Below are 16,941 nucleotides of genomic sequence, written 5' to 3'. Positions count from 1 at the left end.
AGTTTTCTCCTCAATGATAACAGTCTGGAGAGCAAACACTCACCAAATGGACTCAAATGTTCATGAAACTGACCCAGGAGAACACGTAATTTATTTAGCGCAGAAAACTCAACAAATGCTTGTATTATTTGGATAAATATACTTGTTTTAAAATTGCATACTACCACACTACTACTACAAGAGCTGCAGTATATCATTTGTATAATATACTGTGCACAATACGCAAATGTTGTATGCATGATATGGCTGATAACAATATTTACTGCCATATTTACATATTTATAAAACATTTGTGTACCAATTTGTGTACCAAGTCTTTGCTATCTTTACTATTCAAAAGTTTGTTTTAATCAAAATGAATACTTTTATTAACTTCAAACTTCATGATAAATTGATAAAAAAGTGATAGTTTAGACTTATTATTGTTATAACTTTATTTTCTATGAGAATAATAATAAATATTTATTAAGCAGTGAATCAGCATATTTCTAAAGGATTATTTGACAATAAAAACAGGAGTAATAATGCTGAAAATGCAGGTATGATTGCAGGAATAAATAGCATTTTACGATATAATTAAATTGTGCAAAATATATAACAAAAGTTATTTTAATTTGTAATAATATTTCACAATATTACAGTTTTGTACTGGATTTTTAATCAAATTGCAGGCATCCTTGATGTGCAGAAGACACTTGTTTAAAACACATTACCATTTTTTTACTGATCCCAAACCTTTGAATGCATTCATTCTATAGCATTAGATGAATTGTCTGTATACCTGCTCAAATCTGAAGGATCTTTCATAATTTGTCTGTTTTTTGCTCTCATTTTTTTAAATCTGGTGATTTTTAGTGGATGTGCCCCAGCAGATTCGTATCCTGCAGACAATCTCTGTGTTTACAGTGTCTCTCTGGTTACCTTCATTTTCAGGTTTGTTTAGTGCTAGTAAAGTACACAGGATGATCAGTGTGCGTTCATGCACCACGAGGTCTGCACAGAATGGAAAAATTTGAGCTGGTGGAAAATATTCATCACCTCACATGGTCTGTTGTTTTGTTGTTGACAGGTTATGACAAATGTAATTATCTGCTCTCATAAATCTGTTTTTAATGCACCTATGTACTCGGTCAGCGTGAAGTCTGCTCCTTCACACGTGAACACGCGTGCGTCTGTCAGAACGGCGTGTTCCTGGGTCAGCGAGTGTGGGCTGATGTGCGTTCAGAGGAAAGTGAACAGGTACAGAGGACACAGTGTATGTGAGAGAGATACAGAGAAAGCCACACGCAGGCTTTTAAGCTTAGACATGGTCGAGTGTGAGAGGGATCAGGGCTCCAGAGACACTGCCCTATAGAATAAAGCAGCAGAGAGAACACACACATATATATATATACTGTATACCCGTCCTGGATTACCCCGAGCCCTGCACATTTTTTGGTCTCCCTCATCTATCACACCTGATTCAACTCATCAGCTCATTAGTGGAGACTGCAGGACCTGAAGTGGGTGTGTCAGATATAAAGAGACATACAAAAAAAAAGGTTTGAAAACCACTGCTGCATACTGTATTCTCCTCTCCAGTGTTCACTCGTATGGCAGTGATTCTACCAGAACACTATTTCATTGCTTTACACTAGTAATATATACATTTTAAACAGACATATAAGTACGTGATGCAGACTATGTGCTTAAAGTCCACTAGTTCCGTACCGTGACATGATTCTGAGAGAAACAGTATATCGAATAAGGAAAACAGAGGACATGGCTTGTAGTATGTAGTAAAGTAGACATTTAATTCGGAAATAGTTGGAGTGGCGTGGTTAAGGATGTTACGCTCATGTCCATGCCGTCAAACTGATGTCATTTTAAAGGGGAGGTGCATTTTCAGATTTGGATTAAATATTACAAAGATAAACATTTTATTTTGTGGACTGACTTGCATGTATGAATTGTTCACCACAAAAATAGCAACGTGAGCTGACTTTAATATCAATCAAACAACAAATGACAAAGACAAAATCACTCACTGCTCTTCAAGAGATCTTTTATATCAAAGAACATTTACATCATAAAATAACATTACGACTGATTTCAATCTAGTGCCAGATAAAACACTTTGAAAAACTCCTCTTGTAATCAGTAAAGCTGTAATCAGCAAATACACTGATGAATTAATCACTTGTTTATGTGCAGAGAATTTGCGAGCTGAATTCGGCCTGTCAGCGCGGACACACACTCACCACTGTTTCAGCAGTGACTCATCACAACACCTCTGACTGGACATTGTATTCCTAAGCTCAACAGACCTGTGTGTGATTGGTTATAATGCGCAACACTGTCATGATGCCATAGAGCAGATATACATTTAATGCTGCGCTCAACACTTCTCATTTGAGCCGTAATGGATTTACTTTAGCTGCGCAGTGGCATTTTGTCCAAGTTTGTAGATTCTACAAGCAAAAATAGGGATAGCATGGATATTACATCATTGCCAGGTGACCTTGACCATGGAGGAACTAGGACGAGTCAGTTTTTAAAAAAAGTAATTTCTCAAATCATTGGGAAATGTTTAAATAAGCTCCATGAAATACATAATGCAGCGCAAGAGATATTTGGATTTTTTCATTACAAAAACCTTACATATTGTCTTTAAATAATCGTGACTACATAATTGACCACAATAATTGTGATTACGATTTTTGCCATAATTGAGCTGCAAACACAATTTTTAATTATTGGAATGCTGGAATACTGGAAATTGACAACCTTGCTAGCTAATAAGCTGTAAACGAATCTGATCGGCGTAAGAGTAAACGCAGGGATAATTACAGCAATTTATGAACACTCATAAATCTAAATTGTATCTTTATAAGACGATGACCATTATTTGCTGTGTCACCTTCAATAAAACCTTCCGCCAAATCACACCACAGGTCAATAATTGAAAATAAAATAATAAATGTACTAATCGGGGACACACTGATGTTTGTTTGTTTTTAAAGGGACCCTTAACTGTAATGAGGGGTCTTCATTATGACCTCTCACACAGCTGAGTTTCTGACCTGCAGCATGTGCCGTGTTACTGGCGACAGATTGAAGATTGACTCAGGCAGTGACTCCTGCTGTGTTTGTGTAGGTGTTCTCATCCTTCTATTGAAAGATACACTCTCATCCATTAAGACAGCAAAGCTGAGCTCTACAAGTGCTGTAACAGATACAGCCTGTCTGTTCAGACTACAGTCACTTGATCTACTTGCTTATAACATACAATAAACTCCCGCTCAACACAGTCAAGCTCCTCGGATTACTACTTACAATGCAAATAGTTGTATGTCCAAGATGATAAGAATTGATTAGAAATGCAATCTTTGCATTCTTGTTGGTTTCGTGCATTTTTCATCATAAAACCATTTTTAATATTTTTTATTCAATGACATAGACTTCTATACATTGTAAGTAAAAGTAAACATGTATAGACATTTTCACAGTGTACGTGAATGCAGCTTTGTATACATTTTATTTATTTCTTCTTCACCTTCTTTCTCTGTGTTGTCAAGTGTGCTACACCTCTGGCTAAATGCAAACAAAGAAGTGCATCTTTATTGCTTCCAGTTCTGTAAAGCATGATTCATGAGCTCTCGCCTTTGAGCAGATCACTTAACCTCAGGTTACTCCTGAGGGATTCGTCTTGAAATAAGTGAACAATAAGTCACTTTGAATAAAAGCATCCGTCAGATTATCAATTAGGAGCCTCCTCACCTCCAGCCTGACCTGAGCTCAGAGACTCATGGGAGTCACGACACAAACACTAGCAGCTGAACCGCAAACATCCACTTCAGCAGCACAGGTTCAAATGGGATTGATTATTTAAATCAGTTCAGATTCGATTAAGGAGCGCTTTGTCTGAATGAACGCATTAGAGGCGCTTCAGTGCTCGAGGGGTTAAAAAGGTCTGCCTAACAAGATTTCACTAAATCTGTTTAGATTTCAACCTGTGTGTGTCTGTGTCTGAAGAGAGCTCAGGGGTCAGACAACAACCCATTTTTAACCGCCTAGTGTGTATTGGTGGCCAGTTTAACTGACGGAGAATGGATTTTTTGGATAAACTGTGATAGTCCTTCCATCAGCAGCACTCGCCATCAATCCCTCCTCCGTCTATCTACACACACACACACACACACACACACACACAATTTTGAGTGTCAGAGATACACTATATGATGTCTAATGTATTATGAAGTCTTATGTATTTGTGGTGGTTTGAGGCAATAAGTGCATCACACTACATTTTTTTACATACATTTTTTGCAAAAAACCTTTTTCAAATGCTTTGCTTTTTTTTTGCTGACAGTGTTGTCAGATTGAGCACTTTTTACTAAACTTGATTGTGCAGATAAAAAATAGGCTTGGACAAAATGTATGTAAACGTCGACAGCCTAATATATGTATTTCGATTGTAGTAGTATGACAATATTCAAGTAATCACAATGCCTGAATATAAGTTGAAGAGTGGGAGAGTGACTCAACTCTCAAAGCATCAATTACTGCGGCATGAGGTGACACACAGACTCTTAATTAATCAACACCGAAATGAAATATCTCGGCTTATATGATCCTGTCTTTATCATTTTAAATGATCCACATTGATAAATCCTTGAATAATGCTAGACTTGATTAGTTTTGACTGTGCAAAGTTCTTAATATGTTTTACAATATTAACTCAACTACAGGCCTCTAGTTCTAGTTCTCCTCTAGTTCTTTGAGAGACATGAAGGTAAATACATTAGTGTTGTTATGTATTTTTTTATAATTCAGTATAAATGACACAACTTTGACTGTCATGGTGTGTGGATAAACAAGTGTGAAATACCTGCTAATTACGCTGCTTGTTCTTATTACTTATATTGGGCCATTTTAGCACTGGATTTTTCTGACTGCTGACATTGAAAATGATGATTGTGTTGTTTTGAGGGTATAGGTTAATTTCCAAGTTGCCTTTCTGCATATTTTATTCACGTTCGGTAGTGTTTAATGTATTTGCCCCGATTTGATCCATTTACTTGTAAAATGTATCTAAAGTAATATATATATAATTCTGTTGTCATTATTTAGTTTTAAGGAGTTAAAAATGGCCCTTATCAACCTTTATTTACATATTCCATCACATTATTTTGACAGTTTGGACTGGAAATCGTCCATCTAATATAGCAACACTGCTGACAAATAAATGTTCTCACTGCAAGTTTGGGAAGATGTTCAGTGCATGTTCCTTGTTCAAACTCACGGCACTTAAAGAGATGGAGTTTGTGTGGAGTGTTCTAGTTTGCAATGTATTGTTATATTAAATGTGTTAACATCTGATTCTTTGTAATTGTTTGCGACATTTGTTAGCAATTTCTGAGTATACATTTTTCTACACATATTTATTCAGTATATGACTTTTCTAAGAGATTGTTGGTTTTCGAGGGAGAAATGGAGGAAGCGAGCAAAGCATAAAGAAAAGGAGCAAAACGGTTCATCTTTCCTTTAATGAGCTGCATGTGGCTTTAGCAATATCTGTGTGAATGTAAGAGGTGATTTCCTTTGCAAGGACTTTCCCTCTGCGACCGCCGGCATTAATCTCAGACTGGAATTAGCACAGAAGCAGATCTGCAACATGGATTCAGCACAGCATCAATCAGAGGACAAGCAGCTCTATAAGTCCCGGCGCTGCTGAAATTGCATGCTGAAGTTGCACCATATTTGCTCTCATAAATAAAACATGGTGGTTTTGTACTCTGTGCTTAAAGACTTCAAGACTACGTCCTACGCACGTCTGCGAGTAGACTCAAAAAGAAAGCGTGAGTGGGGAAAAACAAAAATCTATTAAGTGGATGATAATGTGAACACAAGCTGGTCCAGCTGCTGGTGGAAGGACTTCATACAGAGAGGAGAGAGAGGATAAGAGTGAGAAAACCGATGCATTCAACTGAAAAACCTGCTATATGCTTTTCTCACCCCTGCATGTCTGCGTGAAGAGCACAGCAGAGCAGAGGGCACATTCAGGGACTAGCAAAAACATTCGGCATCTGAGTCATAAACACTGACAGGTGCTGTAATTCATTACAATGATTTTTACCCACTTTTATGTTGCCTAAACATGTGCCATGACTCAGGATTATGAGACCGGAGAGACAAAAACATTTTAATTGCATTTGATTCGTTTCAATGGTTCGGTTCAAAACCCGAATCAACATTTCACTTGTATCATCAATCACAAAAGTTCACAGAAATTGTTTTGTTTTAATATGCTTTTGTTTTAATGTTTTAATGAAAATTTTGAGTAAATATCACTATTCATACTATATATTTGGGAATACAAAATAGACGTAATTATTCGTAAGCATTCAAACCAATGTAGATTATTTTATTATGAACTATATTTTACTTAATTTATTCAATATTTAGATTTTTATTTTAAAGCAAATACAGGCTGAATACTGTCAAAAGCCTCAACATTTTCAAAGCATTTATTTAAAAATACAGTAAAAAATTGATACTGTAATTTCATTACAATTTCAAATAATTTATTTCTATCTGAATACATTTTACAGTGCAATTTCTTTTCAGCATCATTACTCCAGTCTTCAGTGTCACATGATCCCACAGAAATCATTCTAATATGCTGATTTGCTGCTCAAGAATCATTTCTGATTATCAGATGATCAATGTTGTGCTTATTAGTTTTTTGGAAACTGATTTTTTTTCCAGGATCATTTGATGAACAGGAAATTCAAGAGAATGACATTTATTTGAAACTGAATTTTATATTGTTATATTTAACATTATAAATGTCTGTATTGTCATTATTCATCTTTGCTGAATAAAAGTATTTTTGGCCAATCTGTTCCAAAACATCTAAACAGAAGACCACAGCTAACAGCTGACTTAACCTTGCTGCAAAACAAACACACAACAGTTGTTGGTAAGTTGGTCAACCTTCCAGAAGACAGTAAGACATAAATATTTTTCTCAAGAACACAACTAAAATTCCATATAAGGTGAGACCTAGTTTGGGAATGGTAGCGGTAAGTAAATGATTAATGCTGCTGGTATTACTGCACCATAAAGATCAGCAGCGGTAATAAGTGACCGCACTTTGGTGTTCTTATTGTTTTTATTGGCCTCAGGGTTCAGGGCCTACATGACATAAGGCCTGTGACTCTCATAGTGCTGCACAAACACACCTTTATCAATTCTGATCTACGGCTGGAGTGAACACAGCTACTTGATTTAGCAAAAATACTTGCTAAAATCTTTCTCAAGGGACTCTAACTCTTCAGAACCCAAATCTTTCAATGGTGACAGCAACAATTTTCCCAGCGAAAAAGCAAACCGGCAGGTCCCATATATTTGGACGTATTAATTTGCCCTTTAAAAGCTGGATGAATGTGACTCGAAGCATGTAGTGTTCATTAAGACCTGCGCTGCTCCCTCGAGACAAACGAGATCGATGTGAATCTGAAAGATCCTCCCGCGTACGCTATTACACAAACAACACAATGTTGATTGCATCCAACATCTCAAATCCCTCTGACATCCATATTTCCTCATCTCATTTCTTCATAGCGCTAACCAGAATTCCCTCAATTTATTTAAAAGAAAATAACGCCTCACAACCGGTGTGATGTAAAAAGACAGCCACTTTAGGAAAGAAGGCGCTGTTTGTTTTGTAAACAGCATGATATTCTTGGGTTTTTAGATCAGAGATGTACAGAATGTGGTGTGCATTTTCAGTGCGTTACTCACTGTCTGCATGGACTGGCACCGCCAGGCAGAGCAGCAACAGGAGGGACGTGGCTCTGCTGCCAGGAGAGGCCTGTCGGGTATGTGGCACCATGATTCGTGGATGGCACTCACCGCAGGGGTTCCTGAACTCCTGCTGGATCAGTACACGCTCACGCTACCATTTAGTGAGACCTGATGGGAGACGAAAAGGAGAATGACGTCAGAAAGATGCAATGCCAACAACAAATCCTTAAACATGACATCAGCGCATTCTGAGACATGAGCTCATTATTAGCATTTCAAAAGCATTATATCACACTATATTAAAGCAATAGGAGAATGACATAATGGTAATGTATGCAATCAAACATGACATCATCACATTACAGAATTATCTACTCTCATAAGAAGTCGTGTGATAGCTTTTATGAGGAACAGTGCCAAAAAATGAAGTCATTGTTTACTGAAAACCATTGCTTACTTTGACAGTGGTGTAAATACGTGAAACAGATTTGAAAGCTCCGGCAGAGGTGTAGATTTTCTTTCAATTATTACAGAAACACACAAACAAAAAACATAGCAAAAGAGTAGATTTTCTTGACACATTGTCACACTGTCGTGAAGACAAGCATGCTGCGTTTTTATATCTAATAAAAATGATAGCTTGCACTTCAGAGTTCAGAGATACTGATTCAGCAACGGCTCTGATGGATTCAGTTTTGTCAGAACGATTCTTCAAAGTGATTCAAAATGAAAACCAGCCCCAACTATTCATTAAAAGAATCATCGCTCTGGAATTAGAATACACTGGTTGTGCTGTATGCTTCTGATTCACTAAATAGAACTGATTCATGAATCAGATTATACTGGTCACTGTGTCTGTGTTCCACCTCCAGGGAATAGAGTCAAAAAAAAATGCATAAGACTATATTAGATTTAAAAAAATTATGAAAAATACATAAAAAATAACAAAAACTAAGTTTAATACTAAAATTACTAAAGCTAAATTAAAATTAAACTAATTTAAAATTTCATAAAAACATATTATTAAACTGACAAAAGCCCATAACAAAATGACACAAAAAAATGCAACATTAAAAACTGTTTTAAAAAAAGCATTCAAAATATTAATAATAAATACAATAACACTACAGGTTTAAAGAAAAAAAATCTAAATAAAAAGACAGAACCCAGGGAATATATGATTTATTTCAATATGGCGCAAAGGATTCATTTAAGGTTTTATTTACGGCATTATTGGTCAGCGGGGGAACATCCAGAGCTTTTGTGCTGATCTATTCCTCTAACACATTAACATCATGCACACAACACATGATGTCACAGTGTTCATTTAATAAAGTGGTTTTAAACCCAAGCAAATGAGCTCCAGCCACAATGAGTCCCTGGAGAGCGTTTCAACGACCACAGACACCTCTGGCCTTTGGAGGACACGCGCATCGCACCGGGATCACGCTGAATGTGTGTGTCTAGGGGTCCGTGTGTGTTAACAGCCTGTGCGCTGAGGGCTCTCATGCGTCTTTCCAATGAAGCCACCCCATGCACGCTCTTACTCACTCATGATTAAGATGATGCATTCATTTATTAACCAGAAGCGCTCATCATGTAATTGGCCGGACCTGGGCTAATTAATCATGCTCATACAAAGCAGACATCTGCTATCCAACACACCCTCTCTGCCACAGAGAAAATAATCATGGAAACACCACAGAGAGAGACGCCTGTAGACCAGCACTAATTACACCGCCACCGCGGCAGGAAAGTTTGGAGCCGCTGGCACTCAGCAAACAGCTTCCACCCTCAAACGTCGTTTGATCGGGAGTTGAAGGTGCTCTTCCACATTCCTGCAGGCTGAGCAGACGGAAACATCTCCACGTCTCCGAGCGCGCCATTTCTCCCTCTTATTATGGAAATCATGAGTCTGGAACAGAACCGCTGAGCTGACAGAGTCACAGACACTGCATTAAACTGCGAGCATTTAGGGACATGCAAACACAAACACTGCAGCGCGTGACGCTCGGCGCACACCAGCCTCTCTGCTTCAGCACACGCTGTAATTACAGCAAGCTGCTCCCCACCGTCTCTGACTTTCCAAAGAAAACACAGACCCTGCTTCTGAGTGGATGCTACAATTGCGCCAGCCAAGCGTCTCCGGCGTGCCCAACCTGCAGGCTCTCCTGAACATTCCTGCAGGAAGAGCGCGCTGGGAAAACAAAGCAGGGACTGAACGCGGCCTGCATTTCTAAAGACCCCGGTCGCCTCTGCTGAAAGACAAATGATACGAGCAGCCAGCTAGACTCCCCATGATGACAAGCGTGTTTAAATGAGGGGGCGAAGGTCAGGCCGTTTCTCTCAGGACATGACTGCACAGGAACTGCACAGTAGAGATGCAGAGATCTCAGACAGCGCACGTCTAAGCTTCAGCCATCGCTCTGCTCTCAATTCACGAGTTGCGTGTATATAAATAATGTGAAATATACTTAAATAATTAAAAATAGTCTGCAGCTAAAAATAATCACGGCACATTCTCCAGACTGTTTTTCACTAAATAAAGGACACGTTTAATTGCAATAATTAGAAAATAGTATCTTATTGATGCTCAAAACAATGATACAGTGCATATATGTTTAACTAAAAAGACTGAATCGTTGAATTTTTAACTGAATCACTGAAACGATTCATTTGAACTGAATCAAATAAATGAATCAAACTAACCAACTCAAATGCCATTTTTGCTATTTAATGACAGAGAAACAAATGTCTTGTTTCCCCTTACACTAGTTGTGGAACAAGGAGAAAACATAAAATGAATAATGACTCATCACAATGTTGCTTATTTTTCCTGACAGTAAAATCACTGCAAAAACATTAAACATCTTCCCCAGTCATATCTTTAGAATCAAAGATTTTCTAAATTCTGCATATTTCTGCCGTAATTCCCGGCCCAACACGATGTTACTTATTTGCTGGAGTATTTAATAGTCTGATAGCTGAAAAGAGCACTTGCTTTATTACCTCTGGATTGATGGATAATCTATCATAATCCCAGAGGAGAAATTGGTTGCTAGACATTTCCTGTGCCTCGACAGAAAACCCTTCAACACGGGCCAGAGCAGCGGTAAAATCTGACATACACTTAGAAAATCAATGCTCTTTGAATATTAATAAAGGGCTACACTTAAGTTCATCAGTTTGATGCATACGTACTTCCCTAAACAGCACTGCCATTTAAAAAACACATTTCTTGCAGGATATTCAATTAAACAAATGAAATCAGGCACATGTGGGGAGAGGGTGGCAAGTTTATTGTGCTGCTCATTTAATCACATCAATATTGTTACAGAGAGTGCCACTATTATCTATCCGTGCCATTTTTATCCCTGAAATGGAGGCTAATATTCAAATGTCAAGATTGTTAAGTGACTTAACATAAACTTAATGAAACGTTTCCCTGCAATGAGAGCGAATACAGGCGGAAAAAGAGAGACATCTCTGCGTTAACTACAAGCAAACCGATGTCTGATGAAAGATTTAATTAAAGTCTAATACACACACTTGCTGCATGTCTACGGTTTCACAGTACTATATCTAAATGACCCAAATAAAACAAAATCTTAATGTTTGGAGCTGACTAAAACAGATTTCCGAACTTAATTCTAAACACCTGCTTCTTTGTTTTCTTTCCTTTAAACGAACATCAAACACGAAAGCGATGCTTCAAAAGCACATACTACAGAGGACGTTTGATTTAGGCATTATGGCACCGTTCCAATCCCAATTGAACTAGACATCATACTGTATGCACACTTACAGGCTGTTTTCCAACTGAAGGCAGTGAATTACGCTTTCAGCATCACCTGAATCCTTTCGCAGATACCGAAGGACAGTGTTGAAACGTCACCACAAACGTAATACCATTTTTATTAAAATGTACTTTGCCAATATTGATGAGAGCATACATTTTTACAGTGTCAGATTGCTAGTGTGCCAACGTTAGCAGTTCACCGTGCTTTAGAGAGATGCAAGCTCTTTATTTTTCTCTGGGTCTGATGCAGGACTAAGTCAGCTGTGTTCACAGTGACAGGAAGAGAAAGCAGCAGAGAGGGAACGATATCTTCTCACAGCAGACTCTGGGGGTGTGAAGGGGAAAGGATGAAATTTTCATCCTGCAGGAGGAGGACCCTCGAGGGGCAGCAGTCTCTTATCTCCCCTGTTATCCACCCACTCCCCATGGGAAGAAGGCATATAGTGAGTCATAGACACCGGCTCTGTATTCCAAACAGTTCATCCAAATTTCATTAAAGAGAAGAAGTGCCAAGACTGGTGGATCTTTAGTTAAGAAGGCGACTGCGGTTCATCAGCAATGCTAATGAGACATCTGTGTCTGACTTAATTCTAGACTGTTAAACATCTCATTTCTTACTATGGCTACTTTTCTCTTTAAATAATGGTACAGTCATGAAAAATATGCAACAGCAACAATGGAAAAATGCAAAATACACCAAAACGTGTGAGGGTGGATTCGTGAGATGCATCCTGGCATACTAAAAGATGTTATTAATAATAATAATAATAATAATTGTAAAAAGTTTTCTTCATAAGGCGCATCCTGGGATGCTTATAAACACTTTTTAAGGAATCTGTATGCTTTACAAAAAATAAATCCATACATTTGGGGAAAAAATGGAAAGAAAATGTATAATATATAGCATATTTGTTACATAATGCCTCCGTATAATTTATGTTTGCCTACAAAACTAATTTCAAACATTTCAGCATAAGTCTTCACATCAAAGGTTTTTTTTAAATATATAATATTACATACTGTAAATTCAAGTCAAGTGTGTCCAAACTCATGCCTGGCAGCATATATGTGGCATCAAGCTATCCTATATGTCAAGAGCGTGCATGTCTTTAAAGCTCAAGCTTTCATCTCATAGCTGATGGCATGCATGGACAGACAGGAATTCTGGCTCATGCAGAATGATAGAGCTCATCACTGGCAGCCAGGTGCAAATGCGCAGCTTCACCGGTCGCCCTGCAGCTACGCAATCCTGCGAGATTTGTGGCTTTCAAGTGCTGTGCGATGCTAGGAGATTTGTGGAGCGGCTGAGGGAGATTTGTGCTGCGGCAGGAATTCGCGAAGAAGGAAACGGATCTGAGGCCGTAAATATTGGAGCAAAGGCAGGAATGGAGGCTCATTGTCTCAACAGAGAAAACTGAGGAAAATTAAGGTGCCTGCAGCACTATGGTGTGCTTCCTTTTCCTTTTTTAACATGACTACACACAGGGTTTAAAACAAGGGCCCAGGAAAAATCTGTTTACAAAAAAGCATAAAAGACGTAATGCGAGGAGCTATAGAAGCTGGCTAAATCAAATATTCACAATGCAATGATTTTATTGGAAATGTATTAACTAAGCAACATATCAGATGTCACAATATCATAATCACTGTATTTTTAATTTGCCCGTTCCATCAGCTCACTCATGAATCAATGGCTATTTGTGGCTCTCAAAATAAAACTTTTTATCTTAAATATCAATGTTTATTACAATGTATGGTTACATCAGTAAAATGATCGAATAGAATTTTTCAGTTAGTGAAAACAATATGAACTACTTTTAATTAGATTTTTTGATCTTATTAAATTCAGTTTGCTGTTTGGTCGAATTGATGGCAAAAGCACCCTTTCAAGCCACTTCAGAGTTAATATGAAAACATCAAGATATGTATTGAGTACCACCAAAAGAAGGAAAAATAGAATCACTCAGTTCCTCAGCCATCAGTCTAAATGAAATCCATTTCAGACACTCAAAAACTCAACAATGCCATCTATTTACAAACCATTTACACAGACAAACAGCAGTGAAACTCTGTGTGGCAGGACAGGGCAATACCCTCTTAAAAATCAACAACACAAAACATGGAGACATATCTTGACCTTGACTGATTCACAGCCGCAATCTCAATGGTTTTACTGCAGTTGTAGCTGAGGGCCTCACAGGAGCTTTTAGCTCCTCTTTCTGCATATAGAGCCCAGCATGCTTGATGATAAACTTTTTTTAATCTTTGTTTGAGGGAAGCACTCAGTATAGTGTGTGGCGCTTACGGGATTATGCGGCCAGAGGGGGATCTAGGAAAAAAAAGACTTTTATCACCCTTGCAACTAATTATTAGTGGCAAGAGAGAGCGCTAAAAGTGAGCATGAGCATGTGAGTTAAGATAAAAAATCTAACAAGAGAGAAGAGATGAGCCCCTCAGGACACGCTATTGCAACATCCTGTGGCGCGGCCATAAAAGATTTACGAAATAACTTTGGACCCCAGAGCAAAGTATCAACAGCGAAGTTAATGGTGTGATTACACTAATAAGGGAAGGAAAAGCGATGGCACTGTGCTGCATGTAATGACAGGGTGAAAATGACAGATAAAGAGAATGTAGGAGAGTGTAATAAATGCAACAGCAGCATGAGATGTAGACCACACAGAGCGATTTGAGAGGAGAAATCCTCCTGTGCTCTGCAGGTGAGGTGCAAGTCATCTGCCACTGCTTATATTGCATGACCAGGTTGAGTGCATTGCAGTTTTATTGTTGAACTTTTATAGCACTGAGTTCAGACACTTACATCACACTCCAAATGCATAAAGAGCAGGCACTAACACCAAGGTCGTGGGTCTGATTTACAAGAAATGCACAAACAGATAAAATGTCCCTTGATATAATGCATACATTTCTTCAGATGAAAACATCTGCCAAATGAAAAGATATGACTGCTCCTAATAACAAAGTCTCAATACGAAACCATATTTATTGTTTTATATTGCTAAAAAGCATAACTTTTCTTCTTTTTTGATTGCTTGAAAAGTGGGCTTGCCTTTATGAAAATAAATTTTAATTTTGCTTAATATTTATGCAATACATACATACAGTCACTTGACAAAAGCATTTGCCAAATGCAAGGCTAAATGTAAATAACATTGCTATATAATGCTATAAAATCTGCAATATGACATCATTTTTTTATTACTTTTTATTTGTTTGCTTAATATTAAAAAAAAGGTTTTATAAGTGGTTTGCTGTAATCAAAATGCAAATTTTACTTATTATATTGTTATCATTGCAATAAAACGATATATGTTTCACAGTCAACATGCAGCAATTAGTGTGCACTTATGAGTCACTCACAATAAGTGCAGCAACATAAATTGCTAAATAAATGATACATGAGTTCACGTCTTCAGTGCATTAAGAAATCAAATGTTTTTCATGGCTATTGTGCATGCTCTCTGCCGATGGCCAAAAACAAAGTGCAAGTCAGGTCATCACCAAATGAAAAGAGGGATGAGTAAAAGGTTTTAGCCTGTTGACAGTGCTTGGCATGCCGGGTTAGTATTTGTTTAAAAGGTTTATGAGCAATGATATCTGCTCTTTACACATCTGAGAAGCTGACTTCTTGTCTTAAAGTCAATTGAACACGTCTATGCACGCTGATGTCATGCAAGTGGATCAAGAAAAGATTTATTAGGTTCGTGAACACGAGTAAGGTTTAAAAATTAATCAGAAATCAATCAAAGGTTACTGAAGGATGTAGCTATCAAAGCCTACAAAGGAGAACAGATGACCCAGTAGAGCAGAACACCTCGAGCGATTAGCGCGATTGGGCATTTCAGGAAGTCTGAATCACTGAACGCCAGCCAGAAAGACCACAGTCTATTCATGCCGTCACATTCCCACAGCATTCCAAGATTCCATTCGGAGTGTTTTATTGCTCAGTACAGATGTATTCCGAAGCCTCCATAAAACTGTCAAAGCTCTAAATGCACTGGAGTTAAAGCTGATCTACAGCCTGATACACAATAATGAGTTAATGATTAGCCATGGGTGACCCAGCGCTTCAGTGAGCCGGTCAAAAGTGCCCCAGACGCCAGGATGTGATGAACTGCACGTCCCATCGTCTGGCTTTCTGCAACTGAACCTGTGATTCTAGCAATTACATAAATTGCGATCAACCGTCCAGATTTATCCCATGAGTCTTAATCCAGAACTGTGGACGCTTCCTGCTTAACAGATCATGAGACCAACACAAGATAGATATGACTTTATATTATCAGCTGTGGTACTTGCTTATACTGGAACAGATCAGCGGCAACCACAGGAAAGAGTAGGCAGTCTTTATAAAATGAAAGAGATGCAATCCAATTCTGTCGTAATTTATTCTCCCTCATGTCACTCCAAGCTCATACGACTTTCTTTATTAGTAGTGAAAAACTTCAATCTCATTCACACATCTGCCTACTGAAACTTGCAGTAATGAAATTGGTCCTATGCCAAAAAGAGTTAATTAAATACAAGTAAAATGCAAATGTAAGGAGATCTAATGACATATTTTTGGTAAGAATAACTTCAGTGTCTCGACAAGGGAAGCACAAACATTTGTTCATCAAAACATTCCCAATTGAAAGAAAGTCAATTACTAGTTACCGGTTACTAGTTTGGAAAGATATGAGTAAATGGCCTTTGATTTCATGGTGAAAAAACATTGTACATGTATTTTATTCCATTTTATTTTAAATTGTGCTTTAAAACTGCCCTAAAAGACAACAGTCATTATTCAACTCAGGTGAGTTCATTGTTGATTCAGTTCAGTTCAATAACTGTCAATGCAGCGTAAATTCATAATTTATAAACAATATTCCATTCAACTGTAAAGTAGCTCCATAGAACATACAATATCTTGTTGTATTGGAAACCCAACAAAAGACCAGTTACTAACACTGATTTACTTTTTCTCTCCCTACACAAAGAATCAATGTCAAACATGTTTGCTCAAAAACTTTTTTTGATTCAAATAGAAGCCTAAAATGACGAAAGAAAAAAAATATTTAAAATCCTATTGCTTTTGGGGGAAGTTGCTCCTAAAGTAGCTGGTTTAGGATTCGCATACACTGCCGCGCATTGATTGTTGTGTTTTGATTAATTGGGTTTCAGAGGCGCCTCATAAATGCGACGCATGTGATTAAATGCTAAGGGCCAGAGAGAGTGTCGTCGACCAATTAAATGATACCGTCTGCCACCAATCAATATCCTGATGCTAACATTTGGGAATAGGCACTTTGCACTTGAGAAGCTGTGACAGTGACATCCGTTATGACCTT

At 37.8% G+C, this 16,941-nt stretch overlaps 1 protein-coding gene across 15 annotated transcripts in view; it reads right to left on the bottom strand.

Moving 5' to 3' along the window:
• Positions 1 to 16,941, bottom strand: part of ptprfa (protein tyrosine phosphatase receptor type Fa) — a 172,969-nt gene that overhangs the window by 113,218 nt on the left and 42,810 nt on the right. For all 15 annotated transcript variants that reach the window (XM_043241099.1, XM_043241101.1, XM_043241106.1 and 12 more), the window contains exon 2: positions 7,789 to 7,959. In XM_043241099.1, the coding sequence (XP_043097034.1) occupies positions 7,789 to 7,879 (91 nt within the window). In that variant the 5' untranslated portion in view covers positions 7,880 to 7,959. The remainder of the gene's footprint in view (positions 1 to 7,788; positions 7,960 to 16,941) is intronic.

This window comes from Puntigrus tetrazona, chromosome 6, assembly GCF_018831695.1.
Source record: "Puntigrus tetrazona isolate hp1 chromosome 6, ASM1883169v1, whole genome shotgun sequence".
In the NCBI taxonomy this organism is placed as follows: domain Eukaryota; kingdom Metazoa; phylum Chordata; class Actinopteri; order Cypriniformes; family Cyprinidae; genus Puntigrus; species Puntigrus tetrazona.
Note: the sequence above shows the minus strand (reverse complement) of the source record. Positions and strands in the feature narration are given on the sequence as shown.